This window comes from Bombina bombina, chromosome 7, assembly GCF_027579735.1.
Source record: "Bombina bombina isolate aBomBom1 chromosome 7, aBomBom1.pri, whole genome shotgun sequence".
NCBI classification, from domain to species: domain Eukaryota; kingdom Metazoa; phylum Chordata; class Amphibia; order Anura; family Bombinatoridae; genus Bombina; species Bombina bombina.
The window spans coordinates 488,415,129-488,442,769 of NC_069505.1; the positions used below are offsets into that span (position 1 = coordinate 488,415,129).

The 27,641-nt window shown below is 41.4% G+C and overlaps 1 protein-coding gene across 2 annotated transcripts in view; it reads left to right on the forward strand.

Annotated features, from left to right (window-relative positions):
* MAP4K1 (mitogen-activated protein kinase kinase kinase kinase 1) overlaps window positions 1-27,641 on the forward strand; it is a 290,702-nt gene that overhangs the window by 109,351 nt on the left and 153,710 nt on the right. For both annotated transcript variants that reach the window (XM_053721618.1, XM_053721619.1), the window contains exon 6: window positions 25,263-25,310. In XM_053721618.1, the coding sequence (XP_053577593.1) occupies window positions 25,263-25,310 (48 nt within the window). The remainder of the gene's footprint in view (window positions 1-25,262; window positions 25,311-27,641) is intronic.

The following is a 27,641-nucleotide window of genomic DNA, read 5'->3' on the forward strand; positions in this document are numbered from 1 at the left end:
CAAGCAACTGGAATGAAGTGACAGGCAAATAAGTGAGCAAGCAAGCAGATCATCATGTATAGTGTAGGCTAGTACATGCAGGCAAAGTCACTCAAAGATGAGTTTATCTAAAATCCGCTGTGGCCCTATGTGGGGTATCCACATGAGTAAATACAGTTGGTAGTATAGAAAGGCAAATGGTTGTCAGCACAGGCTGTTACCTCCTCCGGTAGCTGTAATAGCCTGTATATACTACCTCTCCTTGACAGATGGAAGTCCAACTCACTACTCCTCCACACAGGGAAAGATAACAGCAACAGGGATGAGTGGGGGGATCCCACGGTTGTGGTGCTGCACCAAGCCTGTGCTGACGACCATTTGTCTTTCTATACTACCGACTGTATTTACTCATGTGGATACCCCACATAGGGCCACAGCGTATTTTAGATAAACTCATCTTTGAGTGACTTTGCGCTGTGATTATACTGAACATTATTTTGCATTCAACTCTGTTGCTACTATGGTGCACTATTCAGGTCATTCATAGCCGGCTTAGTCTCTCTTAGAATTGTTAAGGGGCCCATGTGTTGTCTTGTGTGTGTATATGTGTCGAACTATGTGTGTTTTTGTGTATTTATTTATGATCTGATAAATATAAAAATTTCTTATCTTGCATATTTAACCCTTGTGTTGCTGTGATTTATTTAGGGAGGGTGCTATTCTCCTGGTCTTTTGGATACACCTTGGATTCACTTCTCTATTTACTTTGTTTACATGTGGGAATTAAAAACCTGGCCACCAGTAGAAGGCAAAGACACCCCAGCCAAAGGCTTAAATACCTCCCCCACTCCACTCATCCCCCAGTCATTCTTTGCCTTTCGTCACAGGAGGTTGGCTGAGAAGTGTCGGAAGATTCTGAGTAGTCTCTTATGGAGGGTAGTACTCTTCGAAATGGGACTGGAGATTTAAGTAGTCCTGCCAGCCTCTCAGTGAGAGCATGGGTGAATGTTAGAGTCCGGAGATGCAGGGAGAGTCTTTCTGCGAACCCATCCCGACTCAGTTTAACAGCTCCATTAGCAATCAGTGTTGACGAGTTTCACTGCCTGCTTTTCTTCTCTCAAGTCCATGTCAGGAGCGATGCTACTACCCTGTCACACTTGAAGGGCCGTGTTCCTGTTCCACAGCGTTGATTCTGGTAAGATCGTTTCATTTATATATATGTGATAACGCAAGAAGACAGGGTCACAGTGTGGCTCCTTTATCTTTATAGAATCTAGGGTAATACCCTCGGAAGGGGGTTATTGGACAGGGGGGATTTTATTATGCATTATATTGTTTATTGTGTTTTCTGCTGCACTTGTGTGAGATGAGGCTCTGTCAGTGTGGAACAATCAGTTCAATAGCGAGAGATTGAGGTGGGCTTTTTTTGCACGTCTCTCTCTCGAGTACAGGTGCAGTCCTGCATGGCACTCCTCTTTCTCGACCTGTGTTCAGAGGAGACGAAGGCTGTTTCTTGTAGTCCAGGTCATAGGAGGTGGTGAGTGCCCCAGCCATTTGGGATATAAAGGTGCCATTTATTTTTTGATCAATTCCATAATAAAGGCACAAGCTATGGAGGACTCTGATTATGTTAGAGGATACTCCCTCTTTATCTAAATCTATTAACTGTGTATACTGTGTTCCACATGCTTTGACAATATTGCTATATCTAAAAAGAATAAAGTATTTAGTATGACTAGGCCGTCCACCTCTAAGGGTTCTCCGCCCCGTGAGGTGCGTTCCCTACAATCATCTCCGATTACACAAGCAGTTCCCCAGAGCACTACTAATCCTCCTGCAGGACTTCGCCAATCAGTTACAGACGGCGGTTTCTGCGGCCATTAATGCAATGCCTCGTCCTACTAAGCGCAAATGGAAGGTACGGCACTGCTATCTGTCTCAGAGGTCCTTGACTCCGCTGGATGTCTCAGACAGATTATCCGCTGAGGAATCGGCTACTTCTAGGCCTCCATCCGTGGAGGAACCAGATTTTAAATTTAAGATGGAGCATTTGCGCTTTCTGCTGAAAAAGGTGCTTGCTATGTTAGAGGTTCCAGAACGGAAGCTACCGGAGGAACCTTTGATCCCTAAACTGGATAGGGTTTACGAGGTAGTGCCCCAGGCCTTCCAGTCAAGATGGCTAACATTATTAAGAATGAATGGTAGAAACTTGGGTCATCCTTTTCCCCCTCTTCTTCTTTTAAAAAGCTTTTCCCCGTTCCTGGACGCGCAGCTTGAGCTGTGGGGGACCGTCCCTAAGGTGGGTGGTGCTATCTCCATGCTCGCTAAGAGAACAACTATTCTGGGGGGCGGAGCCAACTGCCGAGTAGAGCAGACGCACTCAGATGGTGCTCTGCAAAGAATAACTAGAAAATATAATTTAAGACATCAGAAACACTGAAATCCAAAGATTTAAAGCTTTGCTTTAATATTGAGTATACAACAGGCACCTACAAAGCGTGCCAATAATTCTCAACGCAGAGGTATCGGGTAGAGCAGTAGGAAGGACCGTGGATGTGGCCTGCTATGGAAGATTTGCTGTGACCTCATTGTAACACAGTGCCGACACAACATCTGATATCTTAAGCGGTTCTAAATAGAGCAAAACGCCAGCAAAGGCAGATGACAGCCAGTTCACTTACTATAACAAACAACAGAGTCAACTCCTAGCTTCTAATCTACACGCAGCTTCACTTATAATGGAGGCGCATGGGAGGCTACAGGATCTACTCCAAGACCTAGATCGGCAGATGGAAAGCTGCTTCCTGGACCTAATGGGCACGTTGGAGAAGGCGTTCAGTGGAGAAATCGGCAACAAACTAGGTGAACTGGAGACACCCTGGGAGACAGACCGGTTATTACCTAATAGGTATGACGTTCCTACAGACAGACCAGCTGCGTGGATACCGGAGTCCCGGTCCGGGTCAGCTCCTCTACAACAAGTAAATAGCGACATGAGGCAACTTTCAGAGACATTTCAACCTACTGTATCTGTGGATGCAACAACTGCTCAGGGCCCTGGAGTTACGGACGCCCCACGCGAGTAGGCGACTGACCTACGGAGCTGGGGGATGCATGTAGAAGTGTGGGATCCGAGTGTACACATAGAAACACGGTCGACCTCTTGCTTACCCTACTACAAGCAGGTATTGGAAGGTCAGCTACTGGAGTCTAGATCCCCCTACATTACAGAGAAAGGGTCAATCCTTTGGCCGAAAGCCCAGATATTCTATGTCGGAACTGTTAGCTTCCCTTGCCATGCGGGCCAGTTCACATCAGAAGAGACTAGCATTTGCCGCATGACAGGCCTCTCCGAGGTGTTTTGTGTTAGTAGACTGGGTATCGGCTAAAATGGGACTTTCGAAAACTCCATGCTTACCTTATTGCCATTTATGGTAGTATATGGATCTTGTTTAGAACACGTTTATTGAACAGTAGCCCTTTCTCATCAGGCTTAATGTGGGTACTGATGAAGATTTTTGTATGGATCTGATTATTGACTACCTACATTTTGGTCCACATAGAGACAATCCTTGTGTGTTAACGAAAGAGCTTTCACAGGACACTTGATGCTTAAAATGTTTGATTATCTGCAAAATTATTAACTGAACTCCAGTATATTTCATTTTAGAGTTTTATTCACTCCCAGTCTACACAGCACACATAGGAAAACTGGGTTATCTGGCAGTGATGTAGGCTAAGAGATCAGCTACTCTGACAAGATGGCACCTTTCAAGTTTGAGAATTACAGTTCAGCAAGTGACTTATGTTATATCCCAAAGAATAGTTTGCATTATTCCTATTTTCCACCTCTTTAGTTTGTCAGGGGTGCTTTAATACTCCTAGATAGAGCTACAATCTGTTTCGCGATCAGCATACCTACTGATCTAGATATGCTGCCTGGACCTATGCTTCATGTTTTTGTATAAATGCATGTGTAGTGGTATTGGAGACTGCGCCAGTCTTGCATTAGGCTTGTTTTTATGTAGTTGCTATGTTTATGCTCATTATCTGTGTTTATTTTACCTATGACCAGAATGCTTTCTCATATAAAGGGTCTTATACCTTCTTCCTTAACCAAACAGCCCACAACTATTTTAATAGAGCTCTATATTACATTAGGTAGCTATTTAGAAGCTGAGCAATTAGTCTGTGACATACCTTACATTAGCCTATTGTCACCTGCTATATTTGCATGTCTAAATATGTTTTATGGCTTTCTCTACAGGCTCGGATACATATGTTTGCTTCCACCTCATATTATAACTATATTGTACTAACTACCTTAACCACTAGTGTTACTACTTATAGCCAACCAAAAAAAGAGAGATGTAACCTAGCTCACTGAATTGTATTCTCCAACATGTCCTTATCTACGACAACATACTACATATGCATCTAGGCCTACTAACATTCCTATTTGAGATCAGCTATTCCCTAGAATATGAATAGGGGACTGAGGAATTGTTGCAATTTCATGCCTAAACTCCCATATGACTATAGATAAATCTTCCCTACCATATTTGCAATTAGAGGAGATAGCAAAGACATATTTTTCACAAAACCTATCATTTCTGCAGTCTATATATTGACTACGCCTCTAGTCATGATCTTGTAGTTCCCATAAAACACTATATATTACAAGACATGAATCCCCAGCAGCCCATACACCTTAAAATATTGTCACAGGGTCTCCTATTAATAAATCTTGGCAGCTATATTATTTCATTATTATGTTAGCATCTACATGCCAAGATATATTGTTGTAGAAATCAAGTTGCTATATATGTGCTAGGACACCACCTACAGCTACTATACCCAGGTATCCTTTACCCTGTAGTAACGGATATACATACTACTGAGTTAGCTGGATTTAGTTTACTGGTGCTTATGCTGATGTTAGTGTGTTTTAGAGCTCCACATGTTGACATTATCTTTATACAAGATACCTAAATCTGGAGTCTGAGCCTCAAAGATGTCAATATAAGCTAGTTTCAATGGCCTGGAGACATTATACATGGGATCATCTCTCATTCTATAATCTATTGCGGTAACACCCCTAATTTGCTATCTAGATCCTTTGCATATAGCCATGTTAAAACTATTATAGCTCCACTGATAGCTCATAAGCTGCTTATTATATACTTGGGTATACTTTTCTGGCTGACACTTAGAGTCACTGATATAGAATGGTAAAGGAGGCATTGCTTTTATATTTCAGTATCCAGCCTTATAAGGTCAGAGCAAGTATCAAAGACAAAATAATACAGATAGAGTTTGCAATCTAAGGTCTGAGTTTTTGTCTTTAGAAAGACACTAGAGGTCCCTTAGAAATATATTGATATTATGTATTATACTGCACCTTACATATGCTTTAAATATATTTTATGCCTTGCCTATCCCTAATAGTGTCATTGGGGTCTCAGCGCAAATGACATAGTTAACAGTAAGCCTTGTAAATATATTATAGTTATGCTTATGTAATCTTCTTACTTAGTTTATAAGATGCACACAAGTAAGGCTTTTAGGGGAATATATCTAGGGTTTACCTTCTAGAAATTTATGGCTTAACTCTTTTATGCATCTATTTAATACTTTTAGTCTCACACTTTAACATCCCACAGTTTAGTAGGGATCATAGTAATATTAATAGTACAGTGACATTGAGACATCGACCAAAACTCAGGAACTATGATATCACCCTATCACTGTCAGGCTCAGTGGCTCTCTAGGTTACGTATGTCAGACATGGTTTTAGCCTTTATTGCTATGTTTTAACGGTTACTTTCTCTCCCATGTATAGTATCAGTTTATTCCTCATGCTACTCAAGTTCCCTAAAATACTTTCATATATCTATGGCTCCGCCCTCCACCCTTCCCCCCCTATATATAGCGGTGCTTACCCGCTGAATTTCCCCCTCCCCCTTCTCTATATACGCATTCACGCGCTTTTTGAAGCTCCTAAAGAGCTGGACATCTGGCCATCAGATATCTTTTATATTCTATACTTTTGGCCCATGGGGCCTTAAACTATATTCCCAACTGGTCAGTCATTCATGATATATTATTGAAAAACTGAGGTTTCATTAGCCTTTCACCAATGTATTATATAGCTGCCGAAATGTCTCGGTCAATCTTGTATGTATTTCGTTCTTTTGACAAAAAGGTGTACTATGTTTTATGTTTGTTATGCAAAAACCTCAATAAAAAATTATTTAAAAAAAAAAAAGAGAACAACTATTCTGCTAGAGGATAGCTCCTCTTTCAGTGATCCCATGGATAAAAAGATGGAGTCCATGTTGCAGAAGATGTTCCAACTCACGGGGTTCGTTTTCCAACCGGCGGCAGTGGTCGCTGCGATGGTTGGTGCAGCTACCTACTGGTGTGACGCTCATCCCCTTGATGAGATTCTACAACTAATCAAAGCCTTAAGGGTAGCACATTCGTTCATTTGTGATGCTAACATGCAGATTATTTGCCTGTATGCTAAGACATCAGGTTTTTCTGTTTTAGCCAGCAGGGCTCTGTGGCTAAAGTTGTTGTCTGCGGACATGACTTCCAAGTCTCGCCTGCTTTCCCTCCCATTCAAGGAGAAAGTTTTGTTTGGCCGGTCCTGGATTCTATCATATCTACGGTCACAGGTGGCAAGGGTGCCTTCTTTTTGTCCCTTTCGTGCGGACAAGTCTCAGCGTCAGCAGCCTGAAGCAAAGTCTGAGCAATCCAAGGGATCTTGGAAACCAGCTAACTCTTGGAATAAGTCCAAGCAGAACAAGAAGCCTGCTGAGTCAAAGTCGGCATGAAGGGGCAGCCCCCGATCTGTCCTCGGATCAGGTAGGGGGCAGACTATCTCTTTTTGCGGAGGCCTGGAGAAGAGACGTTATAGACCCTTGGGTTCTGGCGGTTGTAGCCTAGGGTTACAGGATAGGTTTCAAGTCATATCCGCCCAGAGGCAGATTCCTCCTGTCAAGCATATCTTCAAGACCAGAAAAGAGAGACACCTTCCTGGGGCGTGTGAGGGATCTCTCATCTCTCGGGGTAATCGTCTCAGTCCCTCCGTCAGAAGGAGATCTGGGGTATTATTCAAACCTTTTCATGGTCCCAAAGAAGGAGGGCACGTTTCGTCCAATTCTGGACCTAAAGGCCCTAAACAAGTTTTTGTCAGTTCCATCGTTCAAGATGGAGACGATCAGGTCAATTTTGCCCCTGGTTCAAGAAGGGCAATTCATTACGACTATAGACCTGAAGGACGCTTACCTTCACGTTCCAATCCACAAGGATCACTTCAGGTTTCTATGATTCGCTTTCCTGGACTAGCACTTCCAGTTTGTGGTCCTTCCATTTGGTCTGGCGACTGCCCCCAGAGTCTTTACAAAGGTTGTGGGAGCTCTTCTCGCTGTAGCGAGAGCCAGAAGGATTGCAGTGGCACTTTATCTGGACGAGATCCTGGTCCAGGCTCTGTCCTACAGTCTTGCGGAGGATCACTCAAGAGTTCTTCTCCTTGGGTCCCACGGGTGGAAGATAAACAAAGGAAAGAGTTCATTGGTCCCCAGCAACAGGGTGGAATTCCTGGGTACAATAGATTTTTCAGCCATGAAGATATTCTTGACAGATCAGAAAAGTTGCAAGCTTGCGTCCAACTGTCTAGCTCTTCAGACATCCTCCAGGACATCTGTGACCAGGTGTATGGAGGTGATCGTGGTATCCAGCATAGATGTCATTCCATTCACCAGGTTCCATCTCCAACCTCTTCAGCTGTGCATGTTTAGACAATGGAACGGCGATCACTCAGATCTGTCCCAACAGATATTTTCTGGACAGACTGGTGAGGGAGTCCCTATCTCGGTGGACCCGACCGGGGCAATTGTCCCAGGGGTCATTCTTTTTGAGACCATCCTGGGAGATTGTAACCATGGATGCAAGTCTTTCAGGATGGGGAGCTGTTTGGGGTGCCAGAAGGGCACAGGGCAGATGGACCCGAGAGGAGTCGAGACTACCTATAAATATTTTGGCACTTAAAGCGATATTCAATGCTCTGAGGGCTTGGCCCCCTTTTGGGTCGTCCCGATTCATCAGATTCCAATTGGACAACATTACCTTGGTGGCTAACATAAACCACCAGGGGGGAACGAGAAGCTCCCTAGCCATGAGGAAAGTATCTGGAATGGGCAGAGACTCACAATTGTTCGCTCTCAGCGATCCACATCCCGGGTGTGGACAACTGGGAAGCGGATTTTCTGAGCAGACAGATGTTTCATCCAGGGGAATGGAATCTGCAGCAGATGGGGGACTCCGGAGATGGATCTCATGGCGTCCAGACTCAATTGCAAGCTACCCAGATACAGGTCGCGATCCAGGGATCCCCAGGCGGAACTGATAGATGCCTTGGCGGTACCCTGGGACTTCAACCTAATTTACATATTTCCACCTCTTCTACATTGTGTAGTGGCCCGCATCAAGCAGGAGCAAGCTTCAGCTATTCTAATTGCTCCGTCGTGGCTTCGGAGGATGTGGTTTGCGGATCTGGTGGGGATGTCGTCATCTCCACCGTGGAGGTTACCTTGTCACAGGGATCTGCTGGTTCAAGGTCCGTTTCTACATCAAAATCTTGATTCTCTGAGGCTGACTGCATGGAGATTGAACGGCTAGTCTTAGCTAAGAGAGGATTTTTGGAAAAAGTTATTGACACTCTCGTTCTGGCCAGGAAGCCGGTCACTCGACTCATCTATCACAAGGTATGGAGGACCTACTTGTCCTGGTGTGAGGAACGAGGATATCCCTGGCATAAGGTCAGGGTATCCAGGATTTTGGCCTTGCTCCAGGACGGTCTGGATAAGGGTCTTGCTGCCAATTCCCTAAGGGGACAGATCTCTGTACTGTTGCTTAAGAAGCTTGTGGAGCTTCCTGACATTCAGTCTTTTGTGCAGGCTCTGGTTAGGATCAGGCCTGTCTTCAGAAATCCGGCTCCTTCTTGGAGCTTAAACTTGGTTCTTAAGGTTTTGCAGAGGGCTCCATTTGAGCCTATGCATGCCCTTGACATTAAGGTTCTTTCATGGAAAGTTTTATTATTACTGGCTATTGCATCGGCACGCAGAGTCTCTGAGCTGGCGGCCTTGCAATGTGAGCCTCCCTACTTGGTTTTTCATGCTGATAAGGCTGTTCTTCGCACTGGATTGGGATTTCTTCCCAAGGTGGTGTTGAGTCATAACATCAATCAGAAAATAGTAGTTCCTTCTTTATGTCCTAACCCTTCTTCTTCGATGGAGAGGTTACTTCTTAATCTGGACATGGTTCGGGCATTGAAGTTTTACCTTCAGACCATAAAGTAGTTCAGACAGACCTCGTCCTTATTTGTTGTGTATTCGGAGAAGCGCAGGGGGCAGAGGGCCTCTGCCACTTCTCTATCATTTTAGTTGATGAGTATGATCCATCTGGCATATGAGACAGTGGGACACAAGCCTCCTAAGAGGATTACGGCTCACTCCACTAGAGCTGTGGCCTCTTCTTGGGCCTTTAAAGGGCCATTATACACTCATTTTTTCTTTGCATAAATGTTTTGTAGATGATCTATTTATATAGCCCATCAAGTTGTTTTTTTTAATGTATAGTTTTGCTTATTTTTAAATAACATTGCTCTGATTTTAAGACTCCTAACCAAGACCCAAAGTTTTATGTGAATACCGTCAGCTACCTTCTCCAGCTTGCTCCTGTTTGTGTAAAGGGTCTTTTCATATGCAAAAGAAGGGGGAGGGGGGAGTGTCTGATATTTCCCACTTGCAGTGGGCTTTCCAGCTACCTTTTCAACAGAGCTAAACTGTGAGCTTCTAAGTAAGTTTTTAAACAGTTTTATACTGGATTTTTATATCAGTATCTGTGCATCTTATTATTGACAGTAGTGTCTATTACATGCAATAATATGAAAATGAGTGTATACTGTCCCTTTAAGAATGAGGCTTCTATGGAGCAGATTTGTAAGGCGGCCACTTGGTCTTCCTTACATACTTCTGCAAAATTTTATAAATAAAATTTTATAAAATAAAAGCTGTTTTTGCTTCAGCGGAAGCAGCTTTTGGGAGAAAGGTTCTGCAGGCTGTGGTGCCCTCAGTTTAGGGTCCGCCTCCTTTTGCCCTCCCCTTTTTTTTATTGAGTGTCCTCTAGAGCTTGGGTATTTGTTCCCACAAGTAATGAATGAAGCAGTGGACTCTCCTCCCATTAAGATGGAAAACATAAATTATGCTTACCTGATAATTGCATTTCCATCTGTGGGAGGTGAGTCCACTGCCCCCGCCCGTGTCTCCAGTGGGCGGACCTAAATTTTATTTCTTCTACAAGATATGACGAGTCCACGGATTTCATCCTTACTTGTGGGATTTATCCTCCTGCTAACAGGAAGTGGCAAAGAGCACCACAGCAGAGCTGTATATATAGCTCCTTCCTTCCCTCCACCTCCAGTCATTCTCTTTGCCTGTGTTAGTAATAGGAAGAGGTAAAGTGATGGTGTTAGTTTTAGATTCTTCAATCAAGATATTTTTTATTTTAAAATGGTACCGGTGTGTACTATTTTTCTCAGGGAGAAATCATCAGTCTGGATTCCTGAGAGGAATGAAGAGATCTTTTTTCTACCCTGAGATTGATGATCTTAGCAGATGTTACTAAGATCCATTCTGGTTCCCACAGAGTTTCTGAAGGTAGTGCAAGAAAAATCTTCAGTGTGGAGACCGGTGTCATGCTACAAGCAGCATTGAGGTATGTTCAGTCTTTTATTTCTGAGGAGACTTGTTATATCAGAACTGGCTGACATTATTCCCTGTAAGGGAAAGGGTAAGCAGTAGACATATAGGGATTATGGGTTACTGTGTTTTACTGGTGTATACATAAGGGTTACTACGATTATGTAGCTCAATTGAGGCTTGACACTGGGAGAGACAACTGTGACATTTGCTATTTTTATTAAGGGTTAAACAAAATAGCATAATGAATGTGTGTATAGGAACTTTTGGGGACCACATGGCTTTTTGAAACCGCTTCCCATGCAGTTATGGAGTTTGTTAATACGACGCCCATGGTGGGCGGGCCTGTTTCGCGAGCTCAGACGCGCAGTTTCCTCCTCACTAGAAGGCAGCAGGCACTAGCTCCGGTGGGGCCTAAGGTGGATATTCAATCACCGGATCGTTGTTGAATCTTTCCTGAGTTCCTTAGGGGCAGGTAGGCGCCACAGCAGAGCTTTGGCGAGGTGCAGGGGCTGTTATCGTTGTTTAAAGTTTATTTACCAGATAAAAAGACTTTTTACGGGGTGATTTAGCTTGCTCAATTAGTGCAATATTTTTGGCAAATTGGAACTGCTTAGTATAATTTTTTATTACGTACCAAACATGGTTTCCTTCCTAAGGTTGTTTCTAATAAGAATATTAATCAGGAAATCGTTGTTCCTTCATTATGTCCTAATCTTTCTTCTAAGAAGGAGCGTAAGTTGCATAACCTGGACGTGGTCCGTGCCTTGAAGTTTTACTTGCAGGCGACTAAGGATTTCCGTCAATCATCTTCATTATTCATTGTTTTTTCTGGAAAGTGTAGGGGTCAGAAAGCTACGGCTACCTCTCTTTCTTTTTGGCTGAAGAGTATCATCCGTCTGGCGTATGAGTCTGCTGGACAGCAACCTCCTGAAAGAATTACGGCTCATTCTACTAGGGCTGTGGCTTCCTCATGGGCATTTAAAAACGATGCTTCTGTTGAACAGATTTGCAAGGCTGCAACTTGGTCGTCTCTTCATACTTTTTCCAAATTTTATAAATTTGATACTTTTGCTTCTTCTGAGGCTGGTTTTGGGAGAAAGGTTCTTCAAGCAGTGGTGCCTTCCGTTTAGGTTCCTGTCTTGTCCCTCCCTTTCATCCGTGTCCTGTAGCTTTGGTATTGTATCCCACAATTAAGGATGAAATCCGTGGACTCGTCATATCTTGTAGAAGAAAATTAAATTTATGCTTACCTGATAAATTAATTTCTTCTACGATATGACGAGTCCACGGCCCATCCTGTCATTTTTAAGACAGATCTAGATTATATTTTTTATAAACTTCAGTCACCTCTGCACCTTTGGCTTTTCCTTTCTCTTCCTAACTTCGGTCGAATGACTGGAGGTGGAGGGAAGGGAGGAGCTATATATACAGCTCTGCTGTGGTGCTCTTTGCCACTTCCTGTTAGCTGGAGGATAAATCCCACAAGTAAGGATGAAATCCGTGGACTCGTCATATCGTAGAAGAAATTAATTTATCAGGTAAGCATAAATTTACTTTTTATTCTTCTGGCACTATTTATACCCTGATATTTCTCCTACTGTTCCTTGTTCCCTTGGCAGAATGACTGAGGGACGAGGGGAGTGGGGGAGGTATTTAAGCCTTTGGCAGGGGTGTCTTTGCCTCCTCCTGGTTGGCCAGGTTCTTAATTCTCACAAGTAATGAATGAAGCAGTGGATTCTCCTCCCACAGATGGAAATTAAATTATCAGGTAAGCATAATTTATGTTTCTAATGGCGCCTATTTGGCATTGCAGATCTTGGTTGGTGGACTTAGTACACATGTCCACTTTTCCTCCGTGGTCTCTTCCTCTTCATCTTAACCTTTTTTCTCATGTTCTATTTTATCATCTAGATCTCAAACTATAGAAATGATCCCTGAAAGTTTAATGTTTATCATCTAGATCGCAAGCCTCTCAACCTAATTGCTTAGAGATTGAATGCATCATTTTGAAACTGCAAGATTTCTGAGAGCCTGTGATAAATATTTTTATTCAGGCTAGAAAGCCTGTCTCTAGAAACGTATGTCAACATTTGTATCGTTTTTTCTTTCTTGGTGTGAAAAACACATTTTCAATTGGCACTCTTTCAGAATTCCCAGAATTCTGCAATTTTTGTAAGAAGGTTTAGACAAAGGTTTTTCTGCTAGCTCTTTAAAAAGTCAAATTTCTATATATTTTTATACCATAACAAGATTGCTAAACTTCCTGATGTTGAAGGTTTTGTCTAAACTTTAGTTAGATTGTATCCAGTTATTAAGCCGCTTTCTCTTCCTTAGGAACCTTAATTTAATTTTAAGGGTTTCGCAGATTTTCACAGTTTGAACCTTGGCATTCTATGGACATTCGCTTCAGTCTTGGAAAGTATTGATTTCTTCTGCCAGAAGAGTCTGTCCTTTTGTTTGATCTGTCTTATCTAGATTTCAATCAGAATAGGGTGGTTTTTAGAGCTAAATTAGATTTTTTGCGAAAGGTAGTTTCCTCAGACAACAATCAATAGATTAATAGAGAAATGTGTTTCTTTTTCTTTGTCCTAACATTCAGAAAACTAAGAAGAGGCTTTTACCTAATTCCGATGTAGTTGGAGCTTTAAAATGTTATCTTTAGGCTAATAAAGATTTTTGGTTATCCTCAAGCTTGTTCATTCTTTTCTTAGGTCCATACAAAGGTCAGTAGGCTAAGGCCACTACTGTGGCTTCCATAAAGCTTACTTGGAGACGGGAAAGTCTCCTCAAAAGCGTATTTCTGCTCTCTGCCAGATTACAAGTGGAGCAATATTTAATGCTCCCGCTTGCGCTAGAAGTAAGGTTTTTGTGCATATCAGGTAGCGCTCATAATACAAGTTGAAAGTAAAAGGTTTTTGCTCTTGCACTAACCCGATGCACGTGAAAAGCAGAACTTAGAATATTGCATGCACGATAACGTATTCCTCCATAGACGTCAATGTAGCAAAAAAGTGGGAAAAACCCTAACACCCTACTTGTGCGCAAACCCGATCACATAGTGCGATAACCCGACATGAAAATATGTATATTTCACATTACAATGTTCTTCACATAGAAAAATATGTTCTTAAGAATATTTATTCTTAAATACATATTCCTCTATATATGTGAGGGTTTTTTGACAAATATATATATACACACATATATATTGCAAAGAAATAAGAAAAAATAGTGACTCTTAAGCCAGCACTTAGGTATCAAAAGGAAATAGATATACAAGGTTGATTGGCCACAAGGGAAACCAGGTGTGCTAATAAAGTGTTACATTTATATTGCTAAAAAAAAAACAAACAAAAAAATGATATTACAAGTGGCAACTGTATAAAATAGTAGTGATTCCAAAAGCATTATAGGATACTAGTGTAAACAGAGTCCTATATAAAATACCCTTAGAGACCTCTAATAATCGGGTCACTATGTCCATTCATTTCATGAGTTTGGTGTGAGAAAATGATATCCCATACTGTGACTTTGGAAAAAGGGGGGCCTCTTTATCAGCAAACCAGCAGAAACAGTTCACATTGATAAATTAATACAGAGCAGATTTTGGAACTTGAGCTTGTAGTGACAATATATCTGACTTGTTTTCGCCGCTTTTGTAAGCAACAAGTGTAGCTGATTAGTAACAGGGTAGCTCTCCTAAGAAATTGCTTAGGGCTAATTCCGGTCAGTGATTTATGGGCCAAATGAACCTCCCTATTATGATTGTTCATTTAAAGCTGTAACACTTGTCATTTTTGCGGTACTATTTCTATTAAAATTCCATATATTTACCAAGTCAGTGTTCCGTCTTTCAAAAGGCACCTAGTGGTTACCCACGCCTTACCGTTCTTTGCTGTTCATTCTGTGACTGGCTTTTCCAGGGCTTGACTTTGTTACCCCTCCAATAGATTCACGTTTTTTTGTATTAATTTTTTTGAGCAATATAAATGTAACACTTTATTAGCACACCTGGTTTCCCTTGTGGCCAATCAACCTTGTATATCTATTTCCTTTTGAATTTGATACCTAAGTGCTGGCTTAAGAGTCACTATTTTTTCTTATTTTTTTGCAATACTATTCTAATGACTTTCCGTGCACAGGTAGACGGTTGTAATTAGGTTCTCCTATACCGTCAACCTTAAGGTTATTTAGTTATTTTAGAGTAGTGCTGGTATATATCTTTAACACATACATATATATAAACATCTAGTATGAATGGCACACACTAACATAAGCAACTCCCTAGAGCATTGCCAATAAGTAGTGTAGATTTCCAAGAAGTATCCCAGAGCCAACCGGAAATCCCCAGAACACAAAGCAGGCTTACACAGGTAAGTAACAACTATACAGCCTTTAATCTGAGCTTTCCTCACGTCTACTTGAGGAAAGCTCCTGTGCGAGTTGAAACGTTTGTCAAGAGGCCAATTCGTATTACCTTTTGATTAAAGGCTGTATAGTTGTTACTTACCTGTGTAAGCCTGCTTTGTGTTCTTGAGATTCCGGCCTCTGCTATGTGCAGAACTTTGGAATGTGAAATATTTACAGTTAATACACAGTATAACACTTTATTAAATATGAATATTGTATAAATATGTTTTTACATGTCTTCATCTACTTAACTGCAAAGGACTCCAATGCACTTATATATATATATGTCTATATGTGTGTACATCATATGTATTTATGTGTTTATATGTGTATATAGGTCTGTAAATACATATAGACATATAGACATATATATATATATATATATATATATATATATACACATATACATATTTTGACATGTGTATATATATGTATGTATTCAGTTCACAGAGGTAGAAAAGTGGATCTCAAAAAACAAACTCTTCCTAAACACTGACAAAACTGTCACAATGATCTTTGGAACGGGACCTAAATTACACAAATTACAAATTTACAAATCTATGCATCAAAACCAAATCAAATTGCACGCTTACCGCAGTCCACTCTTTCAAATACTTGGGTATGTTGTTAGACCCCAATCTATCTTTTGGCCTCTACATAGAAAAACTTGCATCTAAACTCTATCAAAAACTAGATGCCCTGTACAGAAACAAATCCTGCCTCAGCCCTACAGTAAAGGAAAAGATTGTACAGCAAATGCTGATGCCTATCATGGATTACGGGGACTTAGTTTATGCACCTGCACCGCAAACTCACCTTAATAAACTTAATACATTGTATAACTCGTTCTGCCGCTTTGTGCTACAATGTAACTACAGGACCCACCATTGTGACATGCTAAAAGAACTAAACTGGCTGTCGCTGCAATCCAGAAGCACCCTTCATCTTGTGTTTAAGAGCTTTTGTGGGAATCTCCCACCCTACCTGAGCAGAATGCTCTCTCCGGCTGTTCCCACCTCCTATAACCTCCGATCCATTACCAGCACATTATTTAGTTTGCCTCCATACAAAAAGAAAGCAGCTTGATCCTCCTTTTCCTACAGAGCACCACAATTATGGAACGACCTCCCGCACACTTTAAAACATTCCCCAAGCCTAAAATCCTTTAAGAGATCCCTCTCTACATATCTCAAAACAGAATGCACCTGTCGTGGTTGATTATATATTTCCTACCTGTTCTATGTTACATTTTGTAATATTGTTTATTAATATTGTTTCTGTATTTTATTGTACCCTATTGTATCAATGCAATGTTTTGTGGACCCAGGACATACTTAAAAAAGAGAGAAATCTCAATGTATCCTTCCTGGTAAAATATTTTATAAATAAATAAATAAATAATGTATCTTTATGTTAAAGGCCTTTGCAGCCATTTTGTTTCTAACAATGAGACCACATATCTTTGAGCCCTTATAACTTTTTTGTTTGTAAAAAAATATTTTTAACTTAGCTGTATTACACGTTAGTCTCTTCAGTAGGGCTGTGGTAGCTTTAAAGCAGTTAGGAACTTATGGTGTGGGCCTCACTGCGTATTCCTGACAATATTTGCTGCCCTTCTACAGTATGCCAGAGTAGGCTTACTCTGTTCATCCTTTCATTCACTGGACTCTGTGAGGAGCGGCTTCCTCTCATTCCTGGTGCTGTCTCCCTGTCGGACAGGCAAGGGTGCAGGTAAGTGCCATTTTATGTCTTATACAGAGAACCCTGGCACTTAAGAATTTATTTCTGCACCTCATACTGGGACAAGATCAGGATTATTTAGACAGGCTGGCAGGACACTGTGTGAGATAGGACTTTAGAGTCCTAGAGAGAGCGTGTGTGTGGTGTAAAGGCTTACATGTATAACTTTATTGGTGGCTCAGTCAGAAACCCACAGATTTAGGGGTAGTCTGCTTATGTTACAGTTTGTGTTGAAGGGGTCTTTTCCGTTTTTTTACTAAAAACTTAGATCAGCCCGTATTCACTGCGATTACTTCATAGAGGCGGGCTGCTTCTCTCCAGACGCAGCGCGCACTTTTACTTGGCACTTTTTTTCTCTAGAGAGTCCCTACGTCTGTGTTCTCTTCCTCGTTTGACCCCTGCTTGTTCCAGAACGGAATCCACAGCTTGAGTGAGGTCAGGTAGGCACTGCAGCGTAGCACTGTAGTGTAGGGGTGCCTGAGAGGTATAGTAAAATTATTGGGGGCTTGGAGAATAATTTTATCTTATTAAGGCTTTGTTTGTTCGTTATTCATAAGTGTCGGGTGCTGTTATTCTCATTAACTGGAGTCTTAAAGAGACAGTTCCGTTTTTTTTTCTCATTCATTGCAAAATGGACTTAACGGCTATATCTGCTGAGGAATGCAAACTTTGTTTGAATGCCCAAGTTGAACCACCCTTGCCTTTTTGTAATTCTTGTGTTGAAAGAACTTTATTGTACAAAGATAGATTGTTTGATCCTGAGCCACCATTCTCTCAAGTGGATGCTGTTCAGGCTATGCCACAGCCTTCTCCACAAGTGTCCCAAACTGTGCCATCGTCTCTCGCAGTGCCCTGTGCATCCTCACTATCTCCTGAAGGAGTGTTTTTGAAAGCTGAAATTGTGGCCCAGGTTTCCTCAGCAATATCTGTTATCAGTGCCGCGAGTCGATTAAGTTCGAAGGTTGTACGTTATACAAGTATCCAATTATTATCTGAGGCGCTAGCGGCCATCCCTATGCTGTAAGGGAGGCGTAAGAGGAAGATTTTTGAATCAGACAGTAAGGTATCTGATCCGACTCAGGCTAACCAGGTCGCTCTTTCCGATAAGTTGGAAGAGGAGGATACTACGGTAGCCTTTGAGGGTGAATCAGATAGTGTAATTCCTTCTTCTGATGCTGAAGTGGTTTCCTTCAGATTCAAGCTTGAGCACCTCAGTGTTTTGTTAAAGGAGGTTTTAGCTACCTTGGATGACTCCAATGGACGCCTATCGTAATCTAGTATACTAAATAGATACTTCGATGTGCCCTCACCTGCGGAGGTGTTTCCAGTGCCAGACCGTGCCACGGAGATTATTACCTGGGAATGGGAGAGACCAGGAATACCATTTTCCCCCTCCCCTGTCTTAAGGAAAATGTTCCCAGTAGCCGACTCCATCAAGGAGTCGTGGCAGACGGTTCCAAAGGTGGAAGGGGTGCTTTCCACTTTGGCTAAGAGAACTATCATCCCTATGGAGGATAGTTGCTATTTCAAGGATCCTATGGATAAAAAAGCTGGAGGCCTTTTTAAAGAAGATGTATATTCTGCATTGGCAGAAATTATTTCCGATATCGCGGGTGGTAAAGGATCTTTTCTGCCTCAAGACAAGAAAAACAAAATGAAGGGACATCAGAATAATTTTCGTTCCTTTCGTAACTTCAGAGGTAAGTCTTCCCTGTCTCTTCCAAACAAGAACAATCCAAGCCCTCTTGGAAACCTAGTCAGTCTTGGAACAAGGGGAACCAATCCAAGAAGCCCGCAGATTAATCAAAGTCAGTATGAAGGGTTTGCCCCCAATCTGGGATCGGATCAAGTGGAGGGCAGACTCTCTCAGTTCGCGCAAGCTTGGGAACGGGATGTCCCAGACCCATGGGCAGTGGACATAGTTTCCCAGGGGTACAAGTTAGAGTTCAAAACTCTTCCTCCCAGGGGCAGGTTCCACCTCTCAAGATTATTTGTAGACCAGATATAAAGAGAGGCGTTCTTGAAATGTGTTCAAGACCGTTCCCTCTTGGGTGTGATAGTTCCTGTCCCAAGTCTGGAACAAGGTCTAGGATTTTACTCAAAACTGTTTGTGGTTCCCAAAAAAGAGGGAACTTTCTGGCCCATTCTAGATCTAAAGTTACTAAACAGATTCCTCAGAGTTTAAACAAAGTACAGTCAACATCAAAAGAGGAATTGACTACAAACAGGATGCATCTAATTAGCACTTCCTAGGTCCCTGGTAAATTGTTTGTAGGGCATTAAACTTGCATGGAGTGGTAATGCCCTACAAACAATTTACCAGGGACCTAGGAAGTTCTAATTAGATGCATCCTGTTTGTAGTCAATTCCTCTTTTGATGTTGACTGTACTTTGTTTAAAGTTTATCTATGCATAAGCACTCCAACTAACAATAAGTTGCAAATTAAAGCAACATATTACAGATATCCCTGCAAACATTGGTGTAGTGCTGTTGCGGCTTGTTTCTTTGTAGATTCCTCAGAGTACCCTCCTTCAAGATGGAGACTATCCGCTCCATTCTGCCCCTTATCAAAGAGGGTCAAATCATGCCAACCATAGACCTGAAGAATGCATACCTACACGTTCCCATTCACAGGGATCATCACAAATATCTGAGGTTTGCCTATCTGGACAAAAATTTTCAATTTGTAGCGCTTCCTTTTGGCCTTGCCACAGCTCCCAGGATTTTTTCTGTGGTCCTGGGAGCTCTATTGGCAGTAATTCAGGCTTGGGCATTGCAGTGGCACCTTATCTGGATGACATTCTGGTTCAATGCCTTGATGGCTTGGCCTCAGCTGGCCCTAGCCCAGTCTATCAGATTCCAGACGGACAACATAACCTCAGTGGCCTACATCAACCAACTCGGAGTTCCTTAGCCATTAAGGAGGTAACACGGATCATCCAGTGGGCGGAGGCCTACAATTGCTGTCTATCTGCCATTCACATTCCAGGAGTGGACAATTGGGAAGCAGATTTTCTGAGCAGACAGACTTTTCATCCTGGGGAGTGGGAACTCCATCCGGAAGTGTTCTCCAGATTAACAACCAAATAGGGGTTACCGGAATTGGATCTGATGGCGTCTTGTCAGAACACCAAGCTCCCAAGGTACGGTTCGAGATCGAGAGATCCTCAAGCCTTTCTGATAGATGCTCTGGCAGTTCCTTGGAACTTCAAGTTAGCATACCTCTTTCCTTGGTTTGCGCTCCTTCCACAAGTCATTGCTTGGATCAAACAGGAGAGAGCATCAGTGATTCTTATAGCTCATGCGTGGCCTCGCAGGATATGGTATGCAGATCTAGTAGAGATGTTGTCCCTACCTCCGTGGAGACTACCACTGAAGAAGGACCTTCTGCTTCAGGGGCCCTTCCTTCATCCAAATCTCCTTTCTCTGAAGCTGACTGCGTGGAGATTGAACGCTTTATTTTAGCTAAGCAGGAATTTTTTTTTCTGAATCGGTCATTGAGACCATGATTCAGGCTTGTAAGCCTGTCACTAGCAAAATTTACCATAAGATATGGCATAAATTTCTTTTTGGTGTCTAAAGGATATTCTTGGAGTAAGGTCAGGATCTTATCTTTTTTCCAGGATGGCCTTTAGAAGGGATTATCTGTCAGTACCCTTAAGGGTCAGATTTCTGTTCTATCCATTCTGCTGCACAAGCATCTGGCAGACATGCCGGATGTACAATCCTTTTGTCAGGCCCTGGTCAGAATCAGGCCTGTGTTTAAATCATTTGCTACTCCTTGGAGCCTTAACCTTGTTCTTAAAGTTTTACTACAGGCTCCGTTTGATCCTATGCATTCCATAGATCAGTGCTTGACAAATGTGTTTAAAAATTAGGAGCCAGTAAGAATATTTAGGAGCCAGGTATATTTTTAGGAGCCAGACAGTTGGATTTGTATATAGATATATGGAGAATAACCCAAAAAGTTAGGAGCCAGGGGTAAAATTCTAGGAGCCAGTGGCTCCCAGGCTCCTGGGTTTGTCGAGCCCAGCCATAGATATTAAGTTATTATTTTGGAAGGTTTTGTTTCTTACAGCTATTTATTCTGCTCGGAGGGTTTCTGAACTCTTGGCTTTGCAGTGTGATTCTCCTTATCTCAAATTTCATGCAGATAAGGCAGTTCTCCGTACCATGTTTGGTTTTCTTCCTAAGGTTGTTTCTGACAGAAATATTAATCAGGAATTTGTTGTTCCTTCTCTCTGTCCTAATCCTTCTTCTCATAAAGAACGTTTGTTGCACAACTTAGATGTTGTGCAGGCTCTTAAATTTTATCTGCAGGCTACGAAGGACTTTCGACAGTTTTCTGCATTGTTTGTTTGCTTTTCTGGTAAATGTAAGGGTCTGAAAGCTACTGCCACTTCTCTTTCTCTCTGGTTGAGAAGTATTATTCGTTTGGCATATGAGACTGCTAGACAGCAGCCTCCTGAGAGAATTACAGCTTATTCCACTAGGGCAGTGTCTTCTTCCTGGGCCTTCAAGAATAAGGCCTCTGTAGAACAGATCTGTAAGACTGCGACTTGGTCTTCTTTGCATACTTTTTCTAAATTCTATAAGTTTTATACTTTTGCCTCGGCTGAGGTTTCTTTTGGGAGAAAGGTTCTGCAAGCGGTTGTGCCTTCTGTTTAGGTCTGTCTGTCTTGCCCTCCCTAATCATCTGTGTCCTCTAGCTTGGGTATTGATTCCCAACAGTAATTGATGATTCCGTGGACTTACCGTGTTTTAAGAAAGAAAACTAATTTTATGATTACCTGATAAATGTATTTATTTCTTGACACCGTGAGTCCACGGCCCTCCCGGTTTTCAGACAGTTTTTTTTATATAAACCTCAGGCACCTCTGCACCTTGTGTTGCTTCCTTTCTCTCCTTTTCCTTCAGTCGAATGACTGGGGTTTGTGAGAAGTGATACTTAAAGGGACAGTCTAAGCCAAAAAAAACTTTCATGATTCAGATAGAGCATGTAATTTTAAACAATTTTCCAATTTACTTTTATCACCAATTTTGCTTTCTTCTCTTAGTATTCTTAGTTGAAAGCTTAACCTAGGAGGTTCATATGCTAATTTCTTAGACCTTGAAGGCCACTCTTTTCAGAATGCATTTTAACAGTTTTTCACCACTAGAGGGTGTTAGTTCATGTATTTCATATAGATAACATTGTGCTTGTGCACGTGAAGTTATCTGGGAGCAGGCACTGATTGGCTAAACTGCAAGTCTGTCAAAAGAACTGAAATAAAGGGGCAGATTGCAGAGGCTTAGATACAAGATAATCACAGAGGTTAAAAGTATATTAATATAACTGTGTTGGTTATGTAAAACTGGGGAATGGGTAATAAAAGGGATTATCTAGCTTTTAAAACAATAAAAATTCTGGTGTAGACTGTCCCTTTAACAGCTATGCTGTGGTGCTCTTTGCCTCCTCCTGCTGGCCAGGAGTGATATTCTCAACAGTATTTAATGATGATTCATGTACTTACTGTGTCAAGAAAGAAAGAAATTTATCAGGTAAGCATACATTTTGTTTTTATAAGATGGTGTAATTATGAGTGTAACTGTACAATTATTTTTTTATTTTTTTTGTGACAGTTGTTTGTTTTGCAAAACAGTTAAAGGAACAGTCAACACCAGAATTTTTGTTGTTTTAAAAGATAGATAATTACCCATTCTCCAGTTTTGCATAACCAACACAGTTATAATTATACACGTTTTACCTCTGTAATTACCTTGTATCTAAGCCACTGCAGACTGCCCCCTTATTTCAGTTCTTTTGACAGACTTGCAGTTTAGCCAATCACAGCTGTCTCCATGGTAAATTCACGTGCATGAGCTCAATGTTATCTATATGAAACACGTGAACTAATGCCCTCAAGTGGTGAAAAACTATCAAAATGCATTTAAATTAGAGACGGCCTTCAAGGTCTAAGAAATTAGCATATGAACATCCTAGGTTTAGCTTTCAACTAAGAATACCAAGAGAACAAAGCAAAATTGATGATAAAAGCAAATTAGAAAGTTGTTTAAAATTACATGCCCTATGTGAAACATGAAAGGTTTTTTTGGACTTGACTGTCCCTTTAACCAGAGTTCTGAGGTTACACTATCCCGACATGCATAAACTTCAATTGCGCTCAAGGGATTGCATTTGCCTTGTAATACGAGCGAAAAACCTGATGCGTGCAAACACCAGTGATAAGCCACTTTTCGCACGTGCGTAACTGTTAGCGCTCCACTCATAATCTACCCCTTAATGTTTTTTGCTTCTTCGGAAACAGCTTTTGGTAGGAAAGTCCTTCATGCAGCAGTGTCTAGAAATTCGGTGCCTGCCTCTTTCATATTTTTTATCCCGCCATCATTATAAGTGGTCTCCACGGCTTGGGTATTTGTTTCCCAGAAGTAATGGAGTCATGGACTCTCACCACCTTATGAAAACAAAATTTATGCTTACCTGATAAATGTATTTCTTTTGAGGTGGTGAGAGTCCATGAGGCCCACCCTATTTATTTTAGTTGTGATTTTCTGGTCACAGTTTTGCACCTCATTTCCCTGTTCTGCCCTTTCCTACCTTTCTACTTCTCCTTACTTGGCTTACTGGTAAGACTTATCAGTGAGGTGGGAGGGATAGAATACTCTTGGAGTTTTAGGAATCTTTGCCTCCTCCTAGTGGCCAGGAGTTGAATTCCAGAAGTAATGGACTCGTGGACTCTCACCACCTCAAAATAAATGAATTTATGAGGTAAGCAAACATTTTGTTTTTGTCTCTCTGTTCTTATTCTCAGCCCTTTAATATGAATGGTTCTCTGTTAAGATCTCGTCCAGTTCCTTCTTACTAAAAATAGTTATTTTTCACTTCCACATTTGTACAACTTTCTTCTGTTACTCAAAATACAGCTGTTCATGTCATATTTATTATAAAAAGTAAGAATATTTATATCATTTCAACCCCCAGTTAATGAGGAACTTTGGAAATTACCCCCCAAAAAACCTTACTCAGTAAAACATACGTCCTAGCTTTTTGGATACAATAAACTGTATTCAGCTGCACTCAGACATCTATTTTCTGATAACTTAAAGGGATAGGAAGTCCAAAAAAATTATTTTATGATTCAGACAGAGAATAATTTTTTTTTTTTTTCCAATTTACTACAATGATTGAATTTGCATAATTCTCATTGTATTCTTTGTTGAAGAGTGTCTGGTACTCTACATGGCTGGAACTAATTATATTGCAAATGGATGGCATTTTTGCAAAACTGCTGCAATTTAATGCTCCAGACACGTGCACACTTTTGAGCTCATATCCCTGCTTTTCAACAAAAGATACCAACACAATAAAGACAATTTGATAAAATAAGTAAAATGGAAAGTTGTTTAAAACTGTATGGTCTATCTGAATTATGAAAGAAAAATGTGGGGTTTTATGTCCCTTTAAAGGGAAATTTAATGTTTGTTGTGAAAACCTTGTTTCTCCATCCACCAGAAGTCCCCAAAGCCCATATTTTTAGTTCCGCTTTTTCCTGGGGCCACAAAAATTATGGCGCACATTCTTACTCCTTGTTTTTCCTGGGGGCTGCAAAAATGGGTGCACTGGGCCGCATGTAGTCTATGGGCCACCAGCTGGTCATTCCTGAAATGAAATGTATGTCTTTTGTTCCACAAAGCAGTATGAGAATGTTTCGTTCTCTATGTAAAATATATAATGTGGTGGCTCACTTACGTATACTGGCTAGTGGTTTCATCTGATATAGTAGGTCTATTGTTCATAACCACAGGGGATATTGCAAAAGTAAATGACTTCTCCTTTAGGTTTATCTGGTTGTATTCTACATGAATCAGATACTCCTTGGCAACACGCTCATTTTCCTTGAGTCCTACACTTCAGTGCCTTGTGACTAGAGGAGACTGGGCCCTTTCTTATAGCCAATATTCACTGGTGCGCTAGCAGTAACTAAAGTCCGTATGGCATTGATTTAGGAATGGCAGATGTTTAGAGACTGACAAAGTGATAGATGGGTACTGTTTGATAGGTAGTAACAGATGAGTACTGACAGATGGATGGGAACTGGGAGGTACTAATGGTTACTGACAGATAGGTAATGACTGATGAGTATTGCAAGTACTCACTGAAAGGTTTGACTTAAATATAAGGGACTTAAAAATAAGTACTGACTGATAGACCCTGGCTGATGAATACTCACATATTCTACCTGATAGGTACTAACATATAGGTATTAATATTTATGTATTGTTATGGATAGATGAGCAGATGATCATTCTGTGTGTAGCTTAACAAGGGTCAGAAGCTCAATGTTATCTTACTCCTCTTACAGGGTTTGTCTTATCTACACAAACAAGGGAAGATCCACAGAGACATCAAGGTGATAAATGCTCAACCCATACGCCCCTACTGTAATGTCATTATTGTACTTGTGATTATCCCACTAACCTCACGTTGTGTGTCATTATTGTCCTTGTGATTATCCCACTAGCCTCATGTTGTGTGTCATTACTGTCCTTGTGATTATCCCACTAACCTCACGTTCTGCGTCTTTACTGTCCTTGTGATTGTCCCACTAACCTCAAGTTCTGCGTCATTACTGTCCTTGTGATTATCCCACTAACCTCACGTTCTGTGTCATTACTGTCCTTGTGATTATCCCACTAACCTCACGTTCTGCGTCATTACTGTCCTTGTGATTATCCCACTAACCTCACGTTCTGTGTCATTACTGTCCTTGTGATTATCCTACTAACCTCACGTTCTGCGTCATTACTGTCCTTGTGATTATCCCACTAACCTCACGTTCTGTGTCATTATTGTCCTTGTGATTATCCCACTAGCCTCACGTTGTGTGTCATTACTGTCCTTGTGATTATACCTCTAACCTCACGTTCTGTGTCATTATTGTCCTTGTGATTATCCCACTAGCCTCACGTTGTGTGTCATTACTGTCCTTGTGATTATACCTCTAACCTCACGTTCTGCGTCATTATTGTCCTTGTAATTATCCCACTAACCTCACATTGTGTGTCATTACTGTCCTTGTGATTATACCTCTAACCTCACGTTCTGTGTCATTACTGTCCTTGTGATTGTCCCACTAACCTCACGTTCTGTGTCATTATTGTCCTTGTGATTATCCCACTAGCCTCACGTTGTGTGTCATTACTGTCCTTGTGATTATCCCACTAACCTCACGTTCTGCGTGATTACTGTCCTTGTGATTATCCCACTAACCTCACGTTCTGTGTCATTACTGTCCTTGTGATTATCCTACTAACCTCACGTTCTGCGTCATTACTGTCCTTGTGATTATCCCACTAACCTCACGTTCTGTGTCATTATTGTCCTTGTGATTATCCCACTAGCCTCACGTTGTGTGTCATTACTGTCCTTGTGATTATACCTCTAACCTCACGTTCTGCGTCATTATTGTCCTTGTGATTATCCCACTAACCTCACATTGTGTGTCATTACTGTCCTTGTGATTATACCTCTAACCTCACGTTCTGTGTCATTATTGTCCTTGTGATTGTCCCACTAACCTCACGTTCTGTGTCATTACTGTCCTTGTGATTGTCCCACTAACCTCACGTTCTGTGTCATTATTGTCCTTGTGATTATCCCACTAGCCTCACGTTGTGTGTCATTACTGTCCTTGTGATTATCCCACTAACCTCACATTCTGCGTCATTACTGTCCTTGTGATTATCCCACTAACCTCACGTTCTGTGTCATTACTGTCCTTGTGATTATCCTACTAACCTCCCGTTCTGCGTCATTACTGTCCTTGTGATTATCCCACTAACCTCACGTTCTGTGTCATTATTGTCCTTGTGATTATCCCACTAGCCTCACGTTGTGTGTCATTACTGTCCTTGTGATTATACCTCTAACGTCACGTTCTGCGTCATTATTGTCCTTGTGATTATCCCACTAACCTCACATTGTGTGTCATTACTGTCCTTGTGATTATACCTCTAACTTCACGTTCTGTGTCATTACTGTCCTTGTGATTGTCCCACTAACCTCACGTTCTGTGTCATTATTGTCCTTGTGATTATCCCACTAGCCTCACGTTGTGTGTCATTACTGTCCTTGTGATTATCCCACTAACCTCACGTTCTGCGTCATTACTGTCCTTGTGATTATCCCACTAACCTCACGTTCTGTGTCATTACTGTCCTTGTGATTATCCTACTAACCTCACGTTCTGCGTCATTACTGTCCTTGTGATTATCCCACTAACCTCACGTTTTGTGTCATTATTGTCCTTGTGATTATCCCACTAGCCTCACGTTGTGTGTCATTACTGTCCTTGTGATTATACCTCTAACCTCACGTTCTGTGTCATTACTGTCCTTGTGATTGTCCCACTAACCTCACGTTCTGTGTCATTACTGTCCTGTGATTATACCTCTAACCTCACGTTCTGTGTCTATACTTTCCTTGTGATTATCCCACTAACCTCACGTTCTGCGTCATTACTGTCCTTGTGATTATCCCACTAACCTCAATTTCTGTTTCATTATTGTCCTTGTGATTATTTCACTAACCTCACGTTGTGCGTCATTACTGTCCTTGTGATTATACCACTAACCTCACGTTGTGCGTCATTACTGTCCTTGTGATTATCCCACTAACCTCACGTTCTGCGTCATTACTGTCCTGTGATTATCCCACTAACCTCCCTTTCTGTGTCATTATT